The sequence below is a fragment of the Limulus polyphemus genome, unplaced genomic scaffold, assembly GCF_000517525.1.
Source record: "Limulus polyphemus unplaced genomic scaffold, Limulus_polyphemus-2.1.2 Scaffold1176, whole genome shotgun sequence".
NCBI classification, from domain to species: Eukaryota; Metazoa; Arthropoda; class Merostomata; order Xiphosura; family Limulidae; genus Limulus; species Limulus polyphemus.
In genome coordinates, this window is record NW_013666786.1 from 139037 (window position 1) to 165297 (window position 26261).

The 26261-nt window shown below is 32.3% G+C and overlaps 1 protein-coding gene across 1 annotated transcript in view; it reads right to left on the minus strand.

The window, feature by feature from the left end:
• Positions 1-15475: 15475 nt before the first annotated feature.
• LOC111086543 (G/T mismatch-specific thymine DNA glycosylase-like) overlaps positions 15476-26261 on the minus strand; it is a 32632-nt gene continuing 21846 nt past the window's right edge. Inside the window, exons 8-9 of the mRNA XM_022389742.1 lie at positions 15638-15641; positions 15476-15522 (exon numbers count right to left, since the gene is read on the minus strand). Coding sequence (XP_022245450.1) covers positions 15476-15522; positions 15638-15641 — 51 coding nt within the window. The remainder of the gene's footprint in view (positions 15523-15637; positions 15642-26261) is intronic.

Genomic DNA, 26261 nt, shown 5'->3' on the forward strand with positions numbered 1-26261 from the left:
GAGATGAAAGGTTGACAGACTATTTGCAATAATTTTAAACCTGCTATCTGTGTAGTTGTCAGCACAAGTCGGGTTGACTAGTAAATGCTGGCCAATCACTGATTCACATTTTGGTGGTAGAACTTTTGTTTTACAGGAGCGATATGGTAAATTCTTTTCTTTCACACTCTTATTTCTTAAGAAAATTGAAAACAAGTTACAAAATCGCTTATTAGAACAGATGTTTCCACATATAAAAGCTATCTTCAAGTTTTGTACACCAAAAAAAACTTTACAGTATTCTAAATGAGGTCTTACAAGTGATCTATACAGTGAAACAATAACATCCCTTGTCTTGTATTCAGTATTCTACAGATGCTACCCGAAATCCTATTAGCCCTATTACTAGAAACAGTGCACTGTTTAGATGACTTAAGTGATTTTTTCAATCACAACGCTAAGATCTTTTACCTTAACCACAGTATTTAATGTATTCCCACTTAAATTGGAACACTAATTTGAATTGTGAAAATCTACATGCACAAACTACTTTAAAGAAATGGATTAACCTACAAATTTTAATTGTAGCATCCACAACCTACAAAGCTGGGATGCTAAGAGAAACGTTTTCACATTGATTGTACTCTTCAAACAGAAAATTACAGAAAAAGTTTCGATAAAAATGTAGAGTAAAACTAATTTGGTAAACCACCAGTATTAAATGTACTTGGAACATGTACAAAAGGAATAAATTAAAAGGAAATGGAAAAGTTAACATAAATATAAGTCTTGAATATCACTAATCATGACAAACAAGCTTGTGAAGATCTTTTATGAAATTGCATATTTGTAATCAATTGGTTTTAAAAAAATTACATTATTAAAAGTTATTTTATTTTTTTAAATTTTGATGTCTACAGTTTACTTTTGATTAGAAATTTTTATTTTCAAGTAAAACTGATGTGTAACAGTTAGCTTTCAAGCAGTACTCACTCTAAATTTGGATATATCAATCTCGTGGCCAAGAGTAGCTGATCTCAATAAAGATGGAACTGTTTGTTCAAAGTCACATAATAATGAAATATTTTACAAAAATTTGAAGTTTAACTAGGCAAATATTTGGAAGTTTTTTTTTGTTTTGATCACTTCTGGACAGTATGATACTCTTAAATAAAACAAAAATATTACAAGAAATAAGTATAAAAAGTAAATTTTAATGGTTTTTGTTACAATTTTTCTCTATTAAATTTTTCAGTATTGTCAACGTTGTGTGAACGTTTTTTTTGTTTTTTTTTCACAGGTTACTTAAATCTCAAATTCGTAATGTACTGTGTAGATACCATTGATATATGTGGCTAATATGTCAAAAGTTAAGGTCAAATGATGTTTAACTGTTTATAACAACTAACAGATAATGTATAAATATGCAAATTGCAACAAGTTGAGCTTTATTTTAAAGGACACTTTGAAATGATGACAGGTGCGTTGTGGTGATGCTAGTTAGTAATAAAAAAGATCTTTGAATTTATAAAGAGATACGTCAGTGTGTCAAGCATCGATACATGGTAATTTCGAAGTCCCATGTTTTTCAAAATTTTCTTGCTAAAATAGAACACGGCGAGATTGTATTTCCTTAAGAGTATTATAAGTAAAAAAATTATAGCAAATCCTAAAACTTTTTAGCCACCAATATATATAAAAGCCAAGTGTCGATCGGTCGGTCACACTCGAATTCTCCGAATTTCTTGAGGTACACGAGTCCAATTTCACTTTTTCTTCTATAATATTTCCCCCATTTTGTTTGCCCGTTCATATTGTAATTGAATTTAATCGCTAACTCGGGCGTAAGTGGCTCCTAAACGTTGGCACTTTTTATGCTACATAAAAGCCTGCCAAGAAGGGAGTTCCTAGGACCAGATCAGGCATGACGTTATATGTGACACCACTTCATTATGATGTCAAACTAGGTAGGATCTGAATAAGAAAACTTCTGTGAAAAATAAATAAAAAATTAGCGCAAATATATGCTTGAGAATCATTACGAATTTTTTTTTTTTTGTTAAAACAGACTAAAGATATCAATTATCTGTATGGAAAAGGACGACTTTTCCTCAGAATAAGAACAGGTGTGTATGCAATCACAAGGTCATCGTGTTATAATCTTTTATCCAAAGGTATCAATATGTAGCATGATTGCTCAGTTATATGTAGTAGATTCAGGAGCAACATGTAACATGTTCCTGGGAGAGGAAATTTTATATTTCTTTTTGTGTATTGCCAGTTTTATATGGAATAGTTTTGGTTTTCAGTAATTTCCCGTCATTTTTGACGGGCTTTTACGCTAGTTATCTAATAAAGTGTGATGAAAACAAATCCAGTAGCACGTATAATATATATTCAGTTTGGCACTGGTTGAATTATTTTATCTTGTTCAAATACTGAGGCCAAGTCTACTTTGTAATGATATGAATAACCTTTTATAATATGTAACATTAACAACACTTGAATGAATATTTAATCAGTAAAAACTATATGAAATTTCCATTGACAAATATTTGATCCAAAGGTACGTTGGTGTGTGCACACAATTCCAAAAGTTTTATTAAATTAACATGAGAGGCCTGCTGATTAGGGCGTTCGATTCGCAATCTGCAGGTTTCAGGATCGAAACTCCGGCCCCACTCGTGCTCGGCTTTTCAGTCGTGAGGGGGTTATAATGTGACGATCATTCCCATTATTCGTTGGTAAAGAATAGCCTAAGAGTTGACAGTGGGTGTTGCCGTCGCCTTTCCTATGGTTGGTAATTCAAAATTAGGGACGGCGGCAGATAGTCTTAAGTAGCTTTGCCGCAAACAAACGAACAAGTTAACATGAAAATTGATTTGTTCTCTGAAGTTTTAACTTCTTAAAAGAATGCAGAAAAATATGGCAGTGATGAAAAAATAAAGGGATTTTGGCTTACAACTAGGATAGAAAAGTTTTTATTTTTTACATCGATTTTTAAATATTTGAAGGGAACATGAAAGTTTTTTGTTTTTTTTGTGAAACCACAAAATAAAATATACTAAGTACGAACACACTCAGTTTTTGCAGTCTTATTATTTTATCTAGCAATAATCCTGTTACAACGTTTGAGCGATAGTATAGTAATCGAATTAAAAAAAAAGAGGATGAATTCTGAGGAAAAACAAAAACCCAGCTGAATTCAATCTAGTAAAGAATACAGAAATACAAAACTAATTTTCATTAGGACACTGCATAGTGAAAGAAATTGGAAAAAAAAATAGGAAAAGCTATTAAGTTACTTTCTAACGTCCATTTTCATGCAACATAACTAAAGCCATTCATTCGGTGGTTGGAACAGGAATACCATTTTTTGTTCTCACGAAGACGGCTTCTATCGTTAGATTGATGAGTAAGTAATAGAAGTTAGCTGTTGAATTATTAACCATAGTTGTCTTAATAAATATCTCTTTGCCTAATACTTCAGAGAGTAAGAGTAGACATAAATATAAATCTACAACAAGGTTTAAAGTGCTCTCATCCAGACTGATTAAGTGATATCAAAAGTAGCTTGCAAATTTTGTAATAGTCTAAAATTACTCGTGATTTCATTCCAAGTTCCACCTTTTTATAAAGTACACGTTAGGAAAAGTTTGCTCTTATGAGAATGGTAAATTGGAGGTTTTTAACCTTTACACTTTCTTTATTGTGATTAAAACGCTTATGTTTAAAATTAAGTTCTTTTCATAATATCTATAAAGTTTGTCCATATCAGCAAGGTTTGTGCATAACAAATAAATTGATCAGAAAGATGTATTGGAGTATAGTAATAAAGATATCAGACTACAGAAGCAGAAATAATAGGATGTAAACGTAGGGAAACTCCAAGCCTCACAAATTTTTGTTATTATGGAATATTGAAGGTTTTTAAAGAAATCTGAATTTTGGAGCTGTTTAACTTCTTAAAATATATAGTATAATAATATAAACGAAATTTGAGATATAAGAACATAAAAGGAAAATATACTTTTCGAATATTTACAGTTTTCTATTAAGGCATATAAAACTAAATGTTTAGGTATTACTAATGTAAAGATTTATGTGAATAAACTATTTGCAAAATATTGCTGAAGAAGAGTGACGTTAACATGGATATCAAGTACGGAGGCATTTCTTTTCTTAACACAATACATACACTTTTTTACTAAGATTAACTTAAAATATAAATAACAAACCGAATAACTGAATAGAATGCTGTTTTTTATATCAAGCATGGTGTAGAAAGAAAAATAATACAGCAGAAAAAAAAACATTTTGTTATAAGCTACGAGGTGCCTCCAAAATAATGATGTATGATAAATGTAATATATTGTTTTCAACGAGTAAAAGAATGGTCCCATGAGCAATTCTCGCGATGAAATAAATTTCTTTGAAAGGATCTATTCCATTCACGTAGACGTCTTTAAAACACGTTCTATAGTCTTATTACTTTTGGACTACCCAGAATATGTCACATCACACACCAGAAATCTCATATGTTAATGGTAGGGTTGTACACGAAAAAACGAAACAGTAGTACATAACGTTTTAAATGTAAGGAAATTCGAAATACAGTAAAGGATCAATGAAAGTTCTCGAGATGTAGATCTAAAACCAGGAAAATATGTTTTGACTACTTTTGTTGATAATATAACTAGTCAAGCTTTGGAACTTCATATTGACAAACAGAAGGTAATTAAAATACTGAGTATATATATATATATATATATCAATCCATTTTAGAAATGCATTATTTACACATGGTCAGAAATATTACTTATTCTGTCAGTTGTAGTGATGTCAGTTACACTAACTTGACCAGAAAACACATTCATTATACTCACAGAAACAAGAAGTAAATGTTGCAGTTAAAGTTATTTATTATTGTAAAATAAATTGCTATTAATCCTTTCGTTGTCAACTTTGCTTTAAAAAACCACACAAGTGTGTGGTGGTATTGTATAAAGAAATACTAGAATTAACAAAAGATAATTAACCATACAAAAGACAGTAAGTGGTATTTCGCAATCTACAATAAATACTAAACTGTAAAAAATAATATTATTAACCAAAAGTTCCTATATCTTCAAATCAGCACATGTGAAACAGTTGTTCTCAGTGTTTGGTAGATGTACTCTGGGAACAGTAGGTTGGCGGAAGTCATCTTACAGACTGAATGTCATAAGTGTAACGCGACACATTTATATTGCTTGTATTACAAATACTAACTAAACGACTTCAGGTCACGAGCTTTATTGGTAATATTGTTTAAAACTGTACTGATAAGTACATATTGAAAACTCCTGAGTGGCAAATTAAAATATTTGAATTATGCTGTATACAGTTCTGTCTCCATTAAGCATCTTTGGGATGAACTTCAAAGTCAAATTCCAATTTATTGTAACTTTTTGCTGACATACCTGGAAGTACAATAAAACATTGCAAATTTAGGTATTTTGTTAAATTTATGTCAAGCTGAGTCTAAGCTATTAATGTGGCAAAAGATGGCCCAATCTGATGTTAGGTGGAAGTCCTAATAAAACAATTATTCGATGTAGTTTAGAGTTTGGACTGAAATCTCATTCTCAAACTTTTTTGTTGTGCTCTATACTTGATCTTATAGTTTGAAAAACGAAGTTTCATTCACAACAACAATAATAATCCTTAATAGTTCTGTGAAAATACATTTCTATTTGTCTTAAACCCATCTTCTGTTTAAGTATAAACACCCAACGACAACGACCACAGAAAGATGCATCGGTAAATTAGGAAAAAGAAAACTTAGGTTATTCGATTTTAAGAGCGTCAATTCCAAAATATCTTAATATAGGATTGGAAGACGATTATGTGCTGATTACTTCACGATGAAGTATAAATTTTGATAATATATATTTTTCTTACAAATATTTCTTTTACTGGCCCTATACTGTGGGTTTCGAATAAGAAGAAATATAACAGTATCTTGACAGCACGGATCTGCTAGCGAGACCTTTCGTTTAATACCAAAACTCATCAGTGCAATCGATTTTTTCACTAAAGAATAATTTTAGAATTTTATTTCTGAAATATTTTCATTTTCTAACATAGTCCGTTTTACTTTCCTCTATGACGAATCTAAAGGTTATTGTTTAAAATTTTCTTTCTCTCGTACGTTGCCTAATTTTAGTCTTTTTTCCCTTGAAATTTTCATGATTTTTTATTTATAAAATTTGATATAGATAACATAATCAGCATTTGTTTTAACCAGAATGCCTTGGCTTTTTTCTTTTTTTTAAGGAAAGAGTAATTTTTTTTCATATGAAACGTCCTTTTTCTGTTTAAATTTTTGTAGATTTTGAGTTCTTAATATCATCGGATTTTTTTGTTTTCACCAATGAATTTTTTTGTTTCCTTTCCTTAAAATTCTTATAATTAGAATAATTCGTGTCATTATGTCAGTCAAAGCGTCTTTTGTGTTTTCTCTGTTTGATTTTACGTTATTAAGTGTAACATCACCAGAATTTGTGTTGCTCATTATGTGTTTTTATTATTCTAAAGTTTCCTCCATGCAAAGCGAAGAAGACGTTCTTTGCTCTTTTTTGTTTCTCTAATCTTTTCATAGGTAGTGAGAAAACAATTTTTATCCATCAACGATATATTTTGTGTTTATTGTGAATGCTTCTTACTTATAGGTAATGAGTTCCCCCCATCATCCTTGAAATATTTTGCTTTTTTGGATCTTCTGTTATTGGAAACGTCGTTGTTACTTTAGAGATTATTTCATCATAAGTTTTACTTTACTAGATTCATTTCATCGAAGGTACATTATAGGGTTTTTTCTTATTTGTGACAGTTTTTCCCCTTTCTAGGTATATTTCATCGTAGACAGAATAGTAGTTTTTTTTCGTCTGTGACAGTTTTTCATTCTAAATTAATTTTTTTCAAAAACAAGGCAGCTGTTATTTCTTTCATCTAGGACATTTTCTACAATATTTGTTTTATTCTTAATCCACCTTAGCATAATTGGCCTTGGTTTTGCTGATTATTTTTTTTACTTTTTCATTCTAACTGTTTCCCTAAGGAGCGTAATTGATTTTCTACTTTTAGCATGCTTTGTTTCTAGATCAATATCTCTCAAAGGTTTAGGATTTTTCTCTCATCTCTGAGATCATCTGACTTCTTTTCATACCAATAACCCCAGTGGCACAGCGGTATGTCTGCGGACTTACAACGCTAGAATCCGGGTTTCGATACCCGTGGTGGACAGAGCACAGATAGCCCATTGTGTGGCTTTATGCTTAATTACAAACAAACATAGTAATAGAAGAAAAAAAAGATTTTATTTGCGATAACTGTGGCATTCAGTTACACTGGTGACCAGCAGAAAAACCAAACGTTCCCTCATAACACAGATTCAGGGCTGCTAAGCGATTAATAAATTGAAGACTAACAGTAAAGGAAACAAGCAAACATAAATGTAGTTTTAAACACAAAGTTATTTATTAACAAAGACAGCACGAGTTATGTTACCTAAACTGGCCAGGTTTCCCTTTCTTTGTCGCCATCTCACTGCTGGGGTCGAAGGCAACAAAACGAAGATCTTAAATCATGGTAAAAATCTAGAGCGAGAGATCAGGAGCGAAAAATTAAATTCTGAAAATAACCGAATTAACTACTCTATCGAAATAAAGAAAGTCAGGTATTCCACAAGTCTACAGGTTACATACTTCAACCAATGGTCTACGGGAAATCTTATGTCAGACCAGGTGTACAGGTTTCTGTATCACATGTTTGAATAGGTTATCTTCTAAGAAATCCATACGACATTAAGACATAACGTGAATGAACATGCCATAATTACCTATAGATACTGCATGAAAATTTATAAAATAATATTACATGAATATACCAAAATAAATAAATATTCTATACTAGTTATAGAAGGGTGAAATTCATGATTATTTCAGGCATTTCACAGCCAATCACATTGAAATTTTTACACAAGATATCAGTTCATGTTTATAGGGATGGTAATGTTCTGTGAAGAATAATAATTAAATAGTTTTCACTATAACTATAATATCTATAAATATTATATTATATGCTATCAAACAACAAAGCACAATTATGATAGCTATGTAACAATAAAAAAAAATATATAAAATGTATTGAATGAAATCAGCGTTAAAAGTATTAACATTGTTTTATAAATATAAGTTAAAACTGAATTCCGCACAAAAAGATATATGCATTGACATGAAAACCAAATCACCAGATAAACAGTAGTTTTAACTATCTCTAAAATTACAATATAGAGCAACCACAGATCATTTTTGGATCAAGTAAATGAATCCTAAGATACAAAGTTACAAAGGGACCTTCATTTGCATATGTACTATAAATTAACGTATTATAATATAAATGTATGCATATATACAAGTGTAACTTTTAAAAATACGAGCGCATCAGACCTTACATTTTTTTAGGAATAAGAACAAAAATGTGTAGAGGAATTAAGTGGATGTTTCCATGTAAATACTGAACTTCACACTACACGTTAAATATCCTCGTTGCTTCAAAAGTGTACAGAAATTGTTTATCAATCATTTACCAAAAATCTCCACTATTTTGTTTGTTTTTATTTAAAATGAATATTATGGATATAAATTGTACATATATGCTGTATAATTGGGATTATATTGACAACGCAATATAGCATCCAGTGTTTCCCAGATATTGTTTGACAGCTGTTACCAGTGAGCATGAAATTTTGAACTGTTTGGAAATGTAAAATTTCAGTCACTCTATGTCTAAGTACAACTATCTATAATTGAATGTACATTTAATATCGCTGAACTTTTCGTAGACATGAAGATAAGAGTGGACGTTTTCTTTCCACGCGCCCCCAGTGGCACAGAGGTATGTCTGCGGATTTACAAAGATAGAATCCGTGGTGGGCGAGCACAGATAGCCCATTGTTTAGCTTTGTGCTTAATTACAAAACAAACAAACAATCTTTCCACTTGTGTATAACTATTTAATGTCTGCAGCTTTTGAAATACACATTTTTATATTACGGCAGTGATGATTTGTTTTGATGAGACTTTGGTAAATATTTCACACACGAATGTAATGTGGTACACACTCTAGGAGCTTCATAAAGAACGTAAAATATTGCTTTATATATAATGAAACCTTATGTCTCAAATCTGACAGCTTTTGAAATAAATATGTTTCTTGGACTAAATTCACGCACTTTTGAAGTAAACGTTGTTTAGGATGTGATATATCAGTTTAAAGCTAGACAGAAAATAATAAAAGCTGCATATATGTTAAAAACATTGTCATGTTTATTAATAAAATATTTACTGACAAAAATTTGTACATATTCTACAAGTTAGATTTTAGAAGTTGAGTACTGAACAAACACAATATATTGAATAATCATCAAGCATATATTTGACCAGTGTTCTGATAATTTATTTTTCATAAATGCCTTGTATACTAAAAGGTTGACAAAAAATAAGTTAATTTGTATGCCAGCTTTACTGGATTTAGAAAAGATTTTGTTTAGACTAATAGGAAAATAAAAGATCAAAATAGGTGTTGGAGGAATGATGTTCAAAATTCTTACACCAGTGCATCGAAATGTTGGATCAACAGTCTTAAATTATGACAGTTAAATTTTATCTTCTTATCTAATAAGGGTAAAGTACTGTTATACATTTTAACTAATAACTTTTTATTGTTTTAATCAGATTTACAGAGTGTATGGATATTGAAAATACTCTTAGAACTAATAAGTTCGTTTTTTTTCCACTAGTGTGGAACACATTTATCTTATCGAAAAAATACGTGAGTTTAGTATTCCAGTTCTAAAGCTACAAGTTTTCAAACGTATTATGAGTGTACAAACGATCTTAATATTATATGATTTAGGCGTATATATAAACGAAAAGGCAATCTCAGTATTATCTTCTCATATTATCTTCAGCACCATTACATATATAGTCTACTCAGCAGTCTAAGCTCTAAACCACCAGTGTTGCGGGCATTGTTAAAAAAGAGTAGCAACATCTCAATTATACAGTGCCTTGCAAAAGTATTCACCCCTACCAATAATGTCACATTTTGATGAAATAAAAATAATGTAATTTTGTTTAATGAACTTGTTTTTATTCAAAGCTCTAATGATCAAACTTAACACTGTTATGTGTGAAGGAGGTTGAATGTCAGAAAAACCTGCAGACAAAATATAAAAAATGAAGTTTTCTGATCGCATAAGTATTCAGCCTCCTTAAATCAGTATTTGATGGAAGCAGCTTTGGCAGCAACAACTGCTGTGAATGTTATTGGTTAGGTCTCTAATTTTGTGTAATTTTTGCCCATTCTTCCTGGTAAAATTGCTCCAATTCTGACAAGTTCGCGGGGGATGGTGATGGACTGCAATCTTCAAGTCTCGCCTTAAATTTTCTATTGGATTTAAGACAGGACTTTGACTGAGCCACTCCAGGACATTCACTTTCTTCTTTTGAAACCACTCCAGTGTGGCTTTGGCTGATAACATGATGCTGTTACCACTATGCTTGACAGTTGGGATGGTGTTGACTGGGTGATGTGCTGTGTTGGGTTTGTGCCAAATGCAAAGTTTTGAATTTAGATCAAAAAGCTAAATTTTGTCTCGTTTGACCACCAAACCTTCTGCCACATGTCTCCAGTATAATTTACATGCTTTGTCGCAAACTGCATACGATTAAAGATGATTCTTTTTCAGTAATGGTTTCTTTCTTGCCACTCGCTCATACAGGCCAGCTTTGTTTAGGGACCGGGATATTGTCGATGTATGAACACTGCCCCCCATCTCAGACATGGAACTTTTAAAATCTTTCAAAGTTACTGTCGAGTTCATAGTGTCATCTCTAGCTAGTTTTCTGATTGCTCAGCTGTTTAGTTTGGAAAAGCGGCCTGATATGAGTAGCGACTTGGTGGTATGAAGCACATTCCACTTCTTAATGATGGAATTCACCGTACTCAAAGGGATAATCAGCGACTTTGAAATTTTCTTGTAACCTTCTCCTGATTTGTGCTTCTCTACCACTTTATCCCTGACTTGTTTGGAAAGCTCCTTGGCCTTCCTGGTTGGTCGTATCACTATGTGAGTTGTGGCTTGAACACTTGCTTTTACTCTGAAGTCAAGTTAAACCATTTTTATTACACACAAACAGATACCATTACACTAACTTTGTGACCTTTGAAACTAATCTTTTGCACATGAACTCATTTAGGGTTGCCGTAGCAAAGGGGTTGAATATTTTTGAAATTGAGAATATTCTAATTTTCTTTGAGAATCTAACTTACTTACATAATATCAGCGTTTTTTAGCTTCCCAGTTTGGAGTCGATTGTGTAGATTCTAAATATACAGTCTCATTTGAAAGTTTCATGATTGCAAGCTCAGACAGCAACAAAATGTGGAAACTTTGCAGGGGAGGTGAATACATTTGGTAGGCACTGTACTTTGAATGAATACATTTGGTAGGCACTGTACTTTGAATGAATACATTTGGTAGCCACTGTACTTTTAATTTCAGTTTTTTTCTGGGCCCAGACTTTATTATCCATATAAAGACTTGATTTAAATAATTAAGTTATTAAGAACGCCAACAATTCGATCGAAGTATGCCTACTTGCTATGGGATACAGCGAGTGTATGGTACACTCTCTATCTGTCCGTGCGGCGTGTGCTTGTTTTGACGTACAGCAAGCTGAGATTAATGTATGGTGAGTGAAGCTCGTTTTGCATGTATACTGAATGAAACTCAACGAACAGCGAGTGTAGTTGGATATGAGGTAAATGAAACTCGACATTTTTGAACAACTGATCTTGCATAAACTAGTTTACTTTGACACACACACACACACACACATGTAGCGTTGAAGAATAACACATGTGCATATATAATAACAGCATAGTCTGAATTCAAATCAATTATTGGGATTATTCTAATGCAACCTTTATTATATTGTATCTGACTTGAAATAAAACATTCTACAATAATTACAAATTCATGACCCCATGTCCTGGTGAAATATTTGTACTTAAGCGCAATGTAACCAACTCAATCTTCTATCTGCACTGCGCCCACTGCGGTACCAAACCAAGAATTTAAGACAACTGTTGACTCACCAGGGAAGACACCTAAAATCTTGCTCTTTCACAGTTTCAGAGGCATTTTTTCAAAGATGTATGAAGAAGAAAGTTTATCAATAATTTTACTGACAATGTAACGAATAAATTCACGTATGTACGACATTAAACGTAGACCATCAACTGTGTTTTAGTCAGTAAAGGTGGCTGGTACTTAGAAGATGCCGGCTAGATATTAGTTACTGATGTAAGGACAACATACTAGCACAGTGACAGCACCGCTAATTCCCATTGAATCCGGACTATATTACAACCAGACACTGAGAGATAGCTATGCTAACTTGCAGGAGCTTTTTAGGCTAGGAATTGACCCAGCAGGGAGTATAGCAATATGTTTATTGAGCGTAGGTCCCATAAGAAACCTTTTGGATAAAGACATTCACAAGTTCTTGGAAGGAATTTTCTGAGGTAGTAATACATATGTTTATGTATGTTTACAGTAATTATACTTAATTTGTTATTATTTTAAAATCAGCTACAATTTACAACTATTTAGATTAAAACTTTCAACCCTACATCACTGACTGCATTTTTGATCTATTTGGAAACAGGTTTTAGTCATCCTTTAAACTAGCCAAAGCATCAACATTGGCTTCAGTGCCATCATCACAGGTTGGAAAATCAGCTTCAGCAAGATCAGAATAATGCCATAGTAATTTTGTTTAAATGTTTTTAAAAGGGGTATTTTCTTGTAACATTTAAAGTGTATTATTTAAAAATTGAAGAGCTATTTTACTTGTAGCTAGTATTCACCTTTGGGGCACATTCATTCGTTAGTCTGTTTTGTATGTATACTTATACACATTAAATTTTTAGGAGACTAATTTTTATGTTATACATGTTTTTAAATCAGTGTTAATGACATTTTTTTCTAATATTTCTTTGTATACTTTATTTTATCTGTATGTTAAGCTGGGTCGCATACTTGTCCAGCATTCAAATACGATATCAGGCGAACAGGCGATAATACACTCTGGGAAATATAACCGTATCCAAAGTAACACGTAGTGATGAACTCTCTCAGTTTGAGCTCAGAACTTTCCCAGTACTGGAAAGAGAAAGAAGTACAAGTGCTCGTTGACTTGTACACATGTCCACCTGCTGAGTTTGTCTCTTGGTTTAATAGGGTATTTTTGTTTATCAGAAAACTTTACTGTTCAGTCTTTTTGCTTGTATTAATTCAATTAGGGTTGAAATACAAAAATCAAACTTTGCGATGCACTTTCAGCTAAATCTCTTATTAGAGAAGTTATTGCTCTTACACACAGGAAATCATTACACCCACGAATATCATATTAGTAGTATCCGTCATAAAATATATGGCTAGTCTTAATCAGACAGTGGGTCTGATTGTAGTACTTATAAAATTCTCACAACTGAAAGTGTGCAATATGTTTAGTGGAATATCACAGCTGATATTTGGATCTTTCAGTCTATAGCCTGGCATACTATCATTAGGTCATGCCCAGTCCTGTGTACTAATATTTATTGATTTCTTTAAAAAAGTACTCTTAATTTCAGAATCTGCAGTGATATCTATACACAAACACTACAATAGTGTCACTGTAAAGTTTGATATGATAATGAAACCATGATATCGTTATTTTTCTAAGTCGCTTTATCATTATAATCTCAGGTAGTATAGTAATTTTTGTTTCTGTGAAAAGAACGATATATTGTTGGAAAATAATAATTGCTTTCACAGTGATATGTTGCAAGCTTCAGAATTACTTGTACTGTACGTGCTAGTGTAAAATTGTAATCTAGCTGTGCATAGCCTCAATATAAGCTCTAAAGCAAATGGGAAGGTTAACAAACGTCAATAATTGGATTCTTCTCTGGAAATTGGGTCACCTTTCCTCTACTGTATAAATTACTTTAATTTATGTTATGTTGACAACGGGGACTGCGAAGATCGGGCTATGAAGTAATTTAATTCACGAAATACGCTCATTCAAGTACATTTTTATTATTGAATCATGATTACATATTTACTGGAAAAGGAGTTGTATATAGTATAGCTTATTAAGTCAAATTTTTACAACTGAAGTTTTTAGAGAAAGTTTTCTGGAATATTCACAACAACTGTTGTAAAACTGTGATCTCAAGTCCCGATACTTCTTGCAAATTGTGTATCTATAAATATGATGTCATGCAGTTGTTCTTCAATTAATTAATTTCTTTATGAACAGGATTTAGATAGTTATAAACTTGTATAAGCCTTTGCCGCGAAATAGGTTTCATACCGAAATGACCATTCCACGAAGGCTTATAACTGCATCTGTTTCACTCCTTCCCTGAGGTGTGGGTCCCATCATAGTGAAAGTGTGGTATAGAGGTTTGTATAAGTTAGTATTCATTTTCCCTTAGATGTATGTAATACTAATGATCAATGTTTTCGTAGACAGAAGCTTGTCTCCTAGCTACAGCAGCCTGAGAAGTCACCTTAGAACTCAGAAGACAGTTGCTGTGGAGTAAGCACCAACGCATCTTACTTGTGTGCAACAAAGAATTTGTTTCTTGTGTTAAACAAATATTTGAGTATTTATTTTGCTCTACGCGTTCACCTTATTCTAGCAATAATACACCTCCTTCAAATATGCCATTTTGTGAAGCTTAATATTTACCTGCTTACTCCCGTTTTATCTGGGAATACCACAGAATAACGTTTTTACCGTTCCTTGGGCCTACCTCTAATTTTCATAATACGTTTACCATTACAGGTGTAACAGTTGCTAGAACGATGTTGATCAGAAGTGGTTTTATGCTTGAAATATACGTATTTGAACATGTTGTCTTATAAAGTTGTATTTTATGCTGGAAAATAACTTGGAGATAGCATAAATCTTTAAGAGTTTCGCATGTTAACTTGGTGTTTGCGTACGTTTACCAGTATATTAACATCATATGTTCTGCAGTCGTTTATTTCTTAAAAAACAGGCATTTGATTATGTTTGGCTACAGTACCATAATATTTTAACAGGAAATAAGTCCTATATTGTATGACTCTGTAAATATACTTTTGCTGTGTTGTTTACAGGTAAAGCTAGATCCAACGGGCAAGTTATCAAAACTTCAAAACTGGAGGTTTGGAACTACATGTATGCAGTATATGAATTAATTAAGACCCGACCACATATACACTGGACATTAATGTGTTTTTAGCAACAAAAACAGGAATACATATTTTTCCCCATAACTTAAACATGGCATATGAAAAAAACCCATAAAAAAACGCCTATGACAGATAAAAACTTGCTTCTTGGTTTTAGGCTTTCTTCTGCATATTTATGAGGTAACATTTCATGACAAATACTGAAACATGTGATAAACTAGCTTTACTTATTGCTATATTACAGCTCTAAGCTCCACTGATATTTCCCAGAGGGCCAAGCCGCGGTACTAAGAAAAGGAAGCCAGAGTATTCGACTTCTCTATCTTTTGATATAACCATCACATCAGACAGTCTGCTGAGACCATCTCATTGGATTTGAGTGGGCTATTTTTGGTAAACGAGACGGGCACAGTGAAGTGAACTAGTCCAAAAAAGCATAAACTAGTCCATAAAAATGTTAGGTTCAGCATTCAAATGTGTGAGACAGTTAGAGCTAGAAACTTTAAACTTTTATGGAATACACTTATTAATACTTTTTATATATATTGTTTAAACACTCTGTTTAACTTGTAGAAGTTATATGAGCATTCAACCATGATACTCAATTTTCAAGTCACATGCATACTTTGTTAATCAGTCTCTTTGTTTCAACAGTGTACTATATTTTAGTAACCTTTTTCTCCCTTTCATGATATGTTAATTATTAGAATATATACACACACATATAAGATGTATATGTATTATCTCTTACAAATCGGCATTACATACCTTTAGTCACATTTTCTAACTTCTGCACGTTATGCACATATCTTTGTAACCATACTTTTAGCCCTTATACTTCCCGTATATATTTAAGTTCTTACTTGTTATTACATGTTTAGAATTCATAATTTAGTTTTTAGCTTTAGATATATATTTTAAAGTTTTACAGATTACACAGATACGTTTAACTTCTACAAAATATACTAAATGAAAAAATCTAACTTTTGAAATTTACAGAATATATATATATATATTAAGATTCCTTCTTTTTACACCTACAATTTATGTAGGTAGAGCCTTTTATATATATACCTTTTTGTTTAAAACACACGATGTTTTTAAACTTTTAGTTACGGAGTAGACTCTTAAAGTCCTACAAATATACGTTTATTTTTACGTTTTATTTTATTTATTTTATTTTTTTTATTTTACGTTTCGCAATGAAATTAAGCACTCTTTAAATAGAAAGTTTTCATTTAGCTTTTAAAAAACGATACTTACTTATGCACAATAAATCTAATATTTTATATATATTCAGATGGCCATATATGGGTTATTGGACCCACAAAGCACAGTATCATAATCACTAGATTATACTCGTGCTACCATTGAAAGTGCGTCACTTTTTCTCCTTTGTGTAATGCTACTGTGCCTCATCATTTTATGATAGGGTACAGTGTGCTTTCTTCTGCTTCCTTCTCTTGAAGGATGATGTTGAAAGAAGATGCTGAGCTGAGGATAGATTTCGCAGTACCTTGCTGTCTAATGATGTAGCTGGTGACGATGAATTATTTTCTTCAGACGACAGAGAGTAATGTTTTATGAGATTACTTGGTACAATAGATGATGGATTTCTCACTGGTTCCAGAGCTAAGATGACTTCCTTGATCATCATCGTCTCATCCACTGCTGGCATGATGGAAAGATTGATAAAATCATCATAGTCTCTGTTTACCAAAATAAACTTGTCTTTTGCGATCTCAAGATAGTTACGGCTACTCAGCAGGTCAGCTCAAAAATGTAGATAAGTAAACTGATAAAAATTTTAACATTTATAGGAAATGTCACGGTTGATAATATTTTTTCAACTCAACCCCCCTGATAGGTCAGAATTACACACAACACTTAGAGTTAAATGTTGAAATCTGATTGGTCACGGCCAAGTCTTTCTTAGAAAGATTCTATAAAACAATCAAATACAATAGTATGTGTACGTATTCTAGGTCGAAAGAAATGTCCCATTAGCATTTGTGAATATGTTGGTTCAACTCAGATTTCGTAAGGGAGTGTCATTTTCCTCAATTGCTAGGCTCCCTGCTGTGCTATCGCTTAATAACAGCACCTCTTGAAAGCTATTATGACTACCTTCTCAAATGCGTGTGATGTTTTCAACCATTGTTTGATTTCCATGACAAAGCTTTGATTTCATTTGAGAAGGAGATGAAACTAACCGTACAATATCCATATGGACTATTTTTACTTAGAATTACATGACACTCCTGAAGCACACTAACTTTATTTACTTTACAAGGCAAATCCTATTAACATAAAGAGCAAACCAGAGTTTTCAAAGTTTCTATCTTCATACATAACTATCACATTAGACAACCTATTGAGACCAACTCAATGAATTATCTATCAAGCAGGCAATTTTTAAGCCTTCAAATGTACGAGAAAATGCTGTAGGAAAACGTTAGCAATGTTCAAAGTTGACCATAATTTGTAAATAATTACAGAAACATGTATTAATATTTTGAAAATATTTCAGAATAAAGATCTATGATAGAGAGTTTAGTTTATCATTACTGTAAATTACAGTGTCGTCACAGAGTTTTTCAGAGTATGGTTAGCAGTATATATTGACAACGAGTCATTTCGTTCTTGAAATATGGGCATTTCAATAATTGTTGTTATAGCATGATAGTATGTTTACTAGATGATAAATTGTTTATAATTTAAGTCTTTAATTTTGTTAATAGGGAGGTTTTACAAAACCATTTTCAACCAGTGTTATAAGATTGTGACCTGAAGTCATTTAGCTTTTGAAATGTGAGCATCTGCATTGGTCTTTGTTATAATATGATCATATATAAACTGGATGATAAGTTATATATAACATAACTATGGCAAAGGTGATAGAGAGGAGAAAATAGCTTCAGCTGGGTTCTAAGTAAGAATTCTCATATCTGGCATGAATAATAAAATAATATTAGACACAATAAATATCAGAATTTTATAGACAATGGCTTTGTAAAAAGAGTTCTATAAAATTTGAAAGAAGTTTTGAAATTTTACAAAATTTACTGGAGCAATTCAGCGAAAGTAACTTTATAACTTGAAGATGGCTTTGATATACGGAAACATCTGTTAGCTGAGTTCTTGCACAGATCTTAAAATATAACGTTCCGTCTGTACAAGAACTCAGCTAACAGATGTTTCCTTATATCAAAGCCATCTTCAAGTTTTGTACAACGAAAAATCTTTTCAAGTAACTTTAAAACTTAGGAAGCCAGGAAAATAATAAATTATTTTTTCTCTGCTATTAGAAAAAATGCAAGTGTTTCCGAGTAATTTGACGATACTGATTCTAAAAGTCATGTTGAAAATTATTGACCAACTCTAGTTTTGTGTTATGATAGATTTATTCAAAATATTCTTATATATCGTGAAAATAACTTTTTTGGGAACTTTATTTATTCATTGGAAATTGCATTTAAGCATATTTAATCTGCATGTTTTGATAGGTTTCTTTCATGTTCACAGCATGAGCAACAAGAATCAATGGCATATTGTTCCTACTGTGCAAAAGTACAGCTTTCAGATTAACTTTAGATGAGTCGATAAAAAGTCTCCATTCTTGAGAATGATGTTCAGTACCTAATTCTTCTATTCGTGCATCAACATTTGTACAAAAACACAAAGTATCTTGCATGCTGTAGTGAGAAACAAGACTTTGATGGCGACTTTGGTAAATTAAATCTCTTGTTCCTGAGATGATAAATTGCATTACTGTAAACGAGAGCCAAGATGTTCCCCTTGCTGCTTTGATAGAGACAAGTTATGAATCAGATCATTGACTCTTCTTGTGTGATCAGATGAGGCAGTTTATGTTGAGAGATAGAATTACTAGATGAAGAGGATGAAGATGATTCATTGTCTTCTTCGTAGGATTACTCTTCTGGATGTGGCATTGGAAGACCATCACCAATGAGGTACTGGTCCATTTCAGTTGCAATATCTGGGTATTTAATGTATTGTTTAGTTTGCCTGAATATTCAGAAACATTACTCATGGAAAAATAACAGTCAGTTAGATTATATTTGGCTCACTGTATATTTGTGCAAACTGTACAACACACATGTGCAGCTCAATGTTTTTCTTGGTCACTAATTTTTCACCCAAAACAGTGGTAGTAATCTACCTTTACCTCGTGTGTGATGTTTTTCCTTAGTGAAATTGTAATTTATTTTCCACAAATGTAGCAAAAGCTGTTTGGATGATTTCTGCACTTCCGGACTTTATTTGAACTGGAGGCAGCCAGCATTTCAAATGATTTTCTAAAAAAGTAAAATTTATGTTCAAAGAATTAGAGTTTAAAAGACTTAAAAAATTGCAGAATTTGATTATATCATGGGTATAATACGAGAAAGAAGACCGGACTTTGTTTTGAATGTGCAAGGAACAAGGCGAAGTGACCAACTGAGTGAGCGAGAGGTAACTGAGAGAGAGGTGTCTGACTCCGCCCCATTTATGCTCAGCCGAGGGACTTCTTGAATATTTTATCAAACTGGGCACGTGAGATTTCGGGCACGGGAATGAAGCAAAAGTGGTGCAATTCGCTACAATTATACCGAGAACAAATAATATATATGAACAATATATTTGTAATATTACACCAATGCAATGCAATCAATTAAACTGTCCAAATGAATTTAATTTCACAGCATAAACCTATTGTACTGATTCATTGCATGATTAGTGCTGATAAAATATTGAGATATTACAATAACTCAAAATATAGAGGTGATGGACAAATTCTGAATACATTTTTGAAATAAGCACTACCAAGTTACCCCGAATCTTATGAGTTTTCTGCAGTAGCAAATTTTTTGTTGTCCAGATTATAATCAGTGGGAATAAAATGTTAACAGATTCAGGAAAAGATAAAAAAGCTATATGAAAACGAAAAATACCTAGAGGTGTAAACGAAATCAGAGATATGAAAACATGGTATTATTATTTCATAAAATCATTTTATGATTTTGCTTGTCTTATGCTGTATAGAAATATTTAAAAATGTTCTCACTGAGCTCAAGTAAAAATTTACCTTAAAAACAGTGAATGTGCAGTAGAAGTTACTTTGTCATAAGTGAAGGTTGGGGTGTAAAATGTGATTTATTTACTTCATCAAATTTACAAGATCACTAAAGTATGGTTTCTACACGAGAGTAGAAAAAGCTACCAAGTGTTATTGGAACCTTCAGTTTTGCCATCACTTTCTGTATGATTATTTTACCAATTTACTTGGAGCTTCTCATGCATCAATGACCTGGTTTGTTAATTAAAAAATCCTATAGATTACGTAACAAGTTGGCTAAAGAACACCCAAGAGTATGAATTTATTGTAGTCTTTTATTGTGGAAATAACGAAAACGCTCATGTATTTGTTTTAATGAAATTCATTTGATTATAGGAAAACGTATTGTACAGAAACAGAAAAGCTGCCCTAGTTCCACCAAATTGCACCAATAAGAAAAACTTTTCTTCATCATTATATACCAAAAAAAGGACTGCTTGATCTCGGAGAGACATTGAAGAGGTTGTTTGGTAGAGTTTACTTGATTGGATGACACCATTCCACGGAATAGTGATATTAAATCTTTGAATAGTGTTATGTAAGGAAATTATTTGAAAAACGTAAAGTATGTACAGTCATAAAATATTTAGTTGAAATACAACAGCTGAATGAAAGCGACTGATATTTTGCCAGTTTACTCTAATACACCTAGAAGCATAAATTGGACAAGAAGCTCATATCAAGGTGGATACCGTCTATAGAGTTTGCTGTGATACAAAGCGGAGGTTAGAATAAGTTTCGTCTTAAATTATGTAAAACAAAGGAAGAAAACATACAAAACAGTACGATATTATTCAGATGGATGATTGGTAGAGTAGTATAGTTGCAATTTTATGAAGACAAATGACTGAAATTATATCGAGAGTTGTTACTCCTTTTGGTGCGTAATAAAGCCTCAATAACAACGTAGGTATGAGTTAAATTACAGTATTTATTATTTGGTGAAGAAATGAAGGAACATTGAACTTATTTTATGGTTTCTATGAATATGATGACGAATTTAATAAACCTAGCTAGAATACATAATTTATTATCGATATATATTTTAAGCTCTTCGCGAGTCTGTGTACAAAAAGTTGAAGCTAGTTGTTTACAAGATTAAGAAATGGTGTGAATTTCAGAAGAAGAAGGTATTAGTGTATTTTCAAAGTTAACACGATGCCTGAAAGGATATTATTGATAGCCAAAAAGCAAGCCAAATGTTGTTTAACTGTTAAGATAACCATGTGATATTTGGTTATCTGTGGAGGGGGACTAAGTTTACAAATTATTTTTTAAACAAGAAATTGCTACATAGCGTGATATAAAACATTGAGGTAGAAGCTCAGTTTAGTTTAAGGAGAAAAACCAAACCATAGCATACAGCGTAGAAAACAGATGTAGTGAATAGTATCTGAAAGGGAAATAACTATTGTTGAGGTTGTTTATTTACTAACACTGTAGATAATCCTCCATGAAAGATAGCGTTACACAATCATTCTGAAAATGAGTTTGTACAAAAGACTAGAAGATTAAGAGCTAAATTTCATAATTCGATTCAAAATAGGAAAATACATAATATGTAAGAAAATTTCGATTATTTTGCTGGTTGGTATTTTGTATTTCAGTAAGCCATACGAGATAGGCTTATACATCCTTTGAAACTACAGTAGGTCCAAAAATAGGGTAAATTTTTATTTGCAATTGTACTGGTTACCTGTGATTTTGATACCTAATATAAAGTAAAACTTCAGCAAATTGTTGTGCTGAATTTAGGAACCTGTACAAGTTATCCATTTTCTGTAAAGTTAATTTGGTTTCTCCAATAAATCTCGTAACTGTTTTTTTTTAGTAATTTTGCAAATCATCTGTTAATCCAATATAAGTTCACAGAATATCTTATATGAAATAGTTTTCTCAGTAAGATGGATTGGTGTAATTCAAGAATAAGGCTAGAAAATGGTGTATGTTTAAGGTAGTTTAGAAACTTTTAAATGTACAAAGCTGGATGTGAAACCTAGTGGTTAGCATAAAGAGCTGTAGATTTGAAAGGCCAAAGGTCGAGCCAAGATATACTGCTAAACACGCTCCGCACTTTCCGCTGTGTATGTGTGACAGTCAATCGTGTTATTCGGCTAAGAGTAGCCGTGTTGACGACGGATCACTAAATGGTTGCCCCCTCGCTAGTCAGCAATTTTAAATTAGGGATAGCTATATACTTGACGGTCCCTAACATGGCCATGTGTTGCATAAGATGCAATTAATGTTCAAATATCAAATATCCTTATGTATAAAAAATGTTATACTTATCTTTAAAATATATGTTATAAAGAAGAAATGATTCTATGGTCACGTGACTGATTCTCTCATTTATATTACTACCTGTATTGAACTCTTAATTATATAAATTTTTTGTAACTTTTAGCTCTAATTAGCATAAAAATGTCATTCAGATAATTCCTGTCTTTAAACAAGTATAGAATTACAGATTTAGATAACAAATATGTTTTAACCGTGATAAAACTTTGTTTTCATTTAATTACGACTTGATGGTCCTATTTTGATGTCCTTTTTATACTTCACACTTAACAGTCCTAATAAACGTAATTATAATTACCATGAAAAATGAATCTCTTTGTGGATTGTTTTATTGTTAATCATATATTTATTTCCCTTTATTACTGTTAAAGATGATGAAACTTGTCCTACAATCTAATTTTGTATCTATCACAACGCGGACTCTATCTCTCTCTTCTTAAGGAGTGCGGGTTGGCCCTATGGTATAACTCTGAATTTCTGAGTTGATGAACCAGGTTCGAATCCTTGCGAGGCTACGAAATATTCCTTGCACTTGAAGCTGTGAGTGTGTTGTAAGAGTGACAATCATTCCCTTATCGTGGCTGGTAGATTGCTGCTTAATGGCTGCCTTCCATCTGATTAATAGTTCAAAATTAGGGATGGCGGCTGTTAGCCTCAGTAGCTTTGCTATAAATATAAAATGCAAATTCAATACTTTTCTTAACTTCATAATTTCCTCACAGGAGAGTGAGATACGTATAATGATTTTGTACCACATCTTTTATTTACACGTTTTCTGTTATTTTGATCCTTTCAGAGCTACATCTTGAATGTAAAGTGGTTTCACTCTCTGATTAATGTTATATTTAAAAATTGTTTATTGTAATCATAAGTTGTGAATTCAAATGTTGATAAAACAAAGAAATTGCCTCGCAAATGTAAAGCCATTTCTTTTTATTTTAAATATACGAAGGGTTAATGAATGAAATATATATATGTATACACGATTCTACGGTTGAACATATATCAGATGTCAAGGTATACTGATAGGCAAATCTTCATTTCTTTCACGATTATTCAGATTATCTTATTTAGCTAAAAACTAGTTTGATATATAATTGTATAAATAGCTAAATGTGAATAAGAATACAGGACATGGCTAATTCGTGTTTTCTTTACCACACAATACTAAGTTGCCTACTTTAATTTCCTTGTATCGATAATACATTTTTCTTTAGTTTTGGAACATTTTGCAGCATATAGATTTCCTTATGTTATATTTCAAAGAACCTACTGTTAAATGTTTTAAGACACATTGTGTCCTGTAAAACCATTCTCAAAATTTATATTTTGTCAAAGATAATTTACAAAACAGATGTTATCAGGACTGTAAAATACCCAGTATATTTAGTGTATTCAGATCTGTATTTTTATTTGTGTTATATATATGTGCCAGACAATTCAAAGCCATTTTGATTAACTGCTTAATATTACTTTCTATATAACAGTAAATGTAAAATTGCGTATTAAATAGTGAATGTGGAATTTAAATACGTTGTTAACTCATTTATTGGAATCCATCTGGATCTTGTATGTATTAAACTTTATTTTAAGTATATATATATATCAATATAGATAGATAGATTTTATTACATTTACACTTTTACGTTTACAGAATTGTTATCCTTAAACTTTATTTTAAGCACATATATATCAATATAGATAGATTTTATTACATTTACACTTTTACGTTTACAGAATTGTTATCTTTTTGTGAAAGATAAAAATTTCCATCTTTTGACCATATGCAATGTTTGAAAAACATAAGTGTATACGCTTCTTAGTATGCGCATCGTGTGACTGTTTTTTTCAGAAACTAATATTAACAAAGTGTATAAAAGCAAAATAATAAATTTAACGACGTCAATCCATTTATTGCTGTTATTTTTCAATACTTTTATTCATGGCATGTGCGCTTAGGTCTGTCTTTTTCCGTTGCGTGTCAGAGCCTGTAATGTCTAAATATATAAGCTCTTACAAAATGCTGTACATATAGTGCACTTTAGGAAATATTGAACCGAAGTGTTCATTCCTATGGTGTTTTAATACATAGTCGTTGTAGTCATTACGGTGGCTTGTGCGTGACATGTTTTGAAAATCAGCTGGTAAGTACGAAACTAGGACACATTTGGTTTACTTCTGAAATTATATTTAGCAATTTAACTTAGACTGTCATAAATTCGTACTTATAACTGATGCACCAAAGTAAGAATGTCTAATACCTCTATTTGTACTGTTTACATCTGGTGTCGTGTTTAAGAAACTCCAAGACTGAATTTAGTTTTCTGTAAATATTACAATGTTTCTGTTCATTCTGGCCCAGCATGGCCAGGTGGTCAGTGAGCACGACTTGCAATCTGTGAGTCGCGGGTTCGAATCCCCATCCCACCAAACATGCTCGCCCTTTCAGCCGTGGAGGCGTTATAATGTGATGGTCAATCCCACTATTCTTTGGTAAAAGAGTAGCCCAAGAGTTTGCGGTGGGTGATGATGACTAGCTGCCTTCCCTCTAATCTTACACAGCTAAATTAGGGATAAACAAACAAACTGTTAATTCTATTTTGTGTATGAGTCTGCGTTCTTAGCGCTGTTTGCGGCTCCTGATACCGAACGGCTTATGAATGGTTAGAAGTTACATTTCCTGATGGCATACTATCCTTTCTATTGTTTATATATTACATATCTTAATTTTTTTTATATAACTACATTGTCTTTGAATAAGTCCTGTGGGGTACACAGTATTTAAAAAATGCTGATATTTTTATGAGATTTAAAAGAGTTTGTTTTGAATTTCGCGCAAAGCTACACGAGGGCTATCTGCGCTAGCCGTCCCTAATTTACCAGTGTAAGACTAGAGGGAAGGCAGCTAGTCATCACCATCCACCGCCAACTCTTAGGCTACTCTCTTACCAACGAATAGTGGGATTGACCGTCACATTATAACGCCCCCACGGCTGAAAGGGCGAGCATGTTTGGTGTGACGTGGATTCGAACCCGCGACCCTCACATTGCGAGTCAAGCGCCCTAACCACTAGGCCATGCCGGGCTTTTAAAAGAGAAATTTGAATCACAAACAGTTAGAACGATTTGACAAAAAGAGAAAGTAATCTCTCGGTGTTACATACTGATGCAGTGTTCTATATTCAAAAAGTTTATGTGTCGTTGTTAAATATGGCGCAATGAATACACAACTAAGAAGAGATGGAAAAGTTGACAAAGTTTGTAAACGTATCGCTGTTTATATTTCTATATAATATTTTTTTGTATAAAATACGTAAATCAAACTGCCTACGTTCTCTATGCCTCCGTAGCTACGGTAACCATTTTTTTTAAAGTTTGTTTGTTTTTTTTTAATTTCGCGCAAAGCTACACGAGGGCTATCTGCGCTGGCCGTACCTAATTTACCAGTGTAAGACTAGTCATCACCACCCACCGCCAACTCTTGGGCTCCTCTTTTACCAACGAATAGTGGGATTTAGTGTA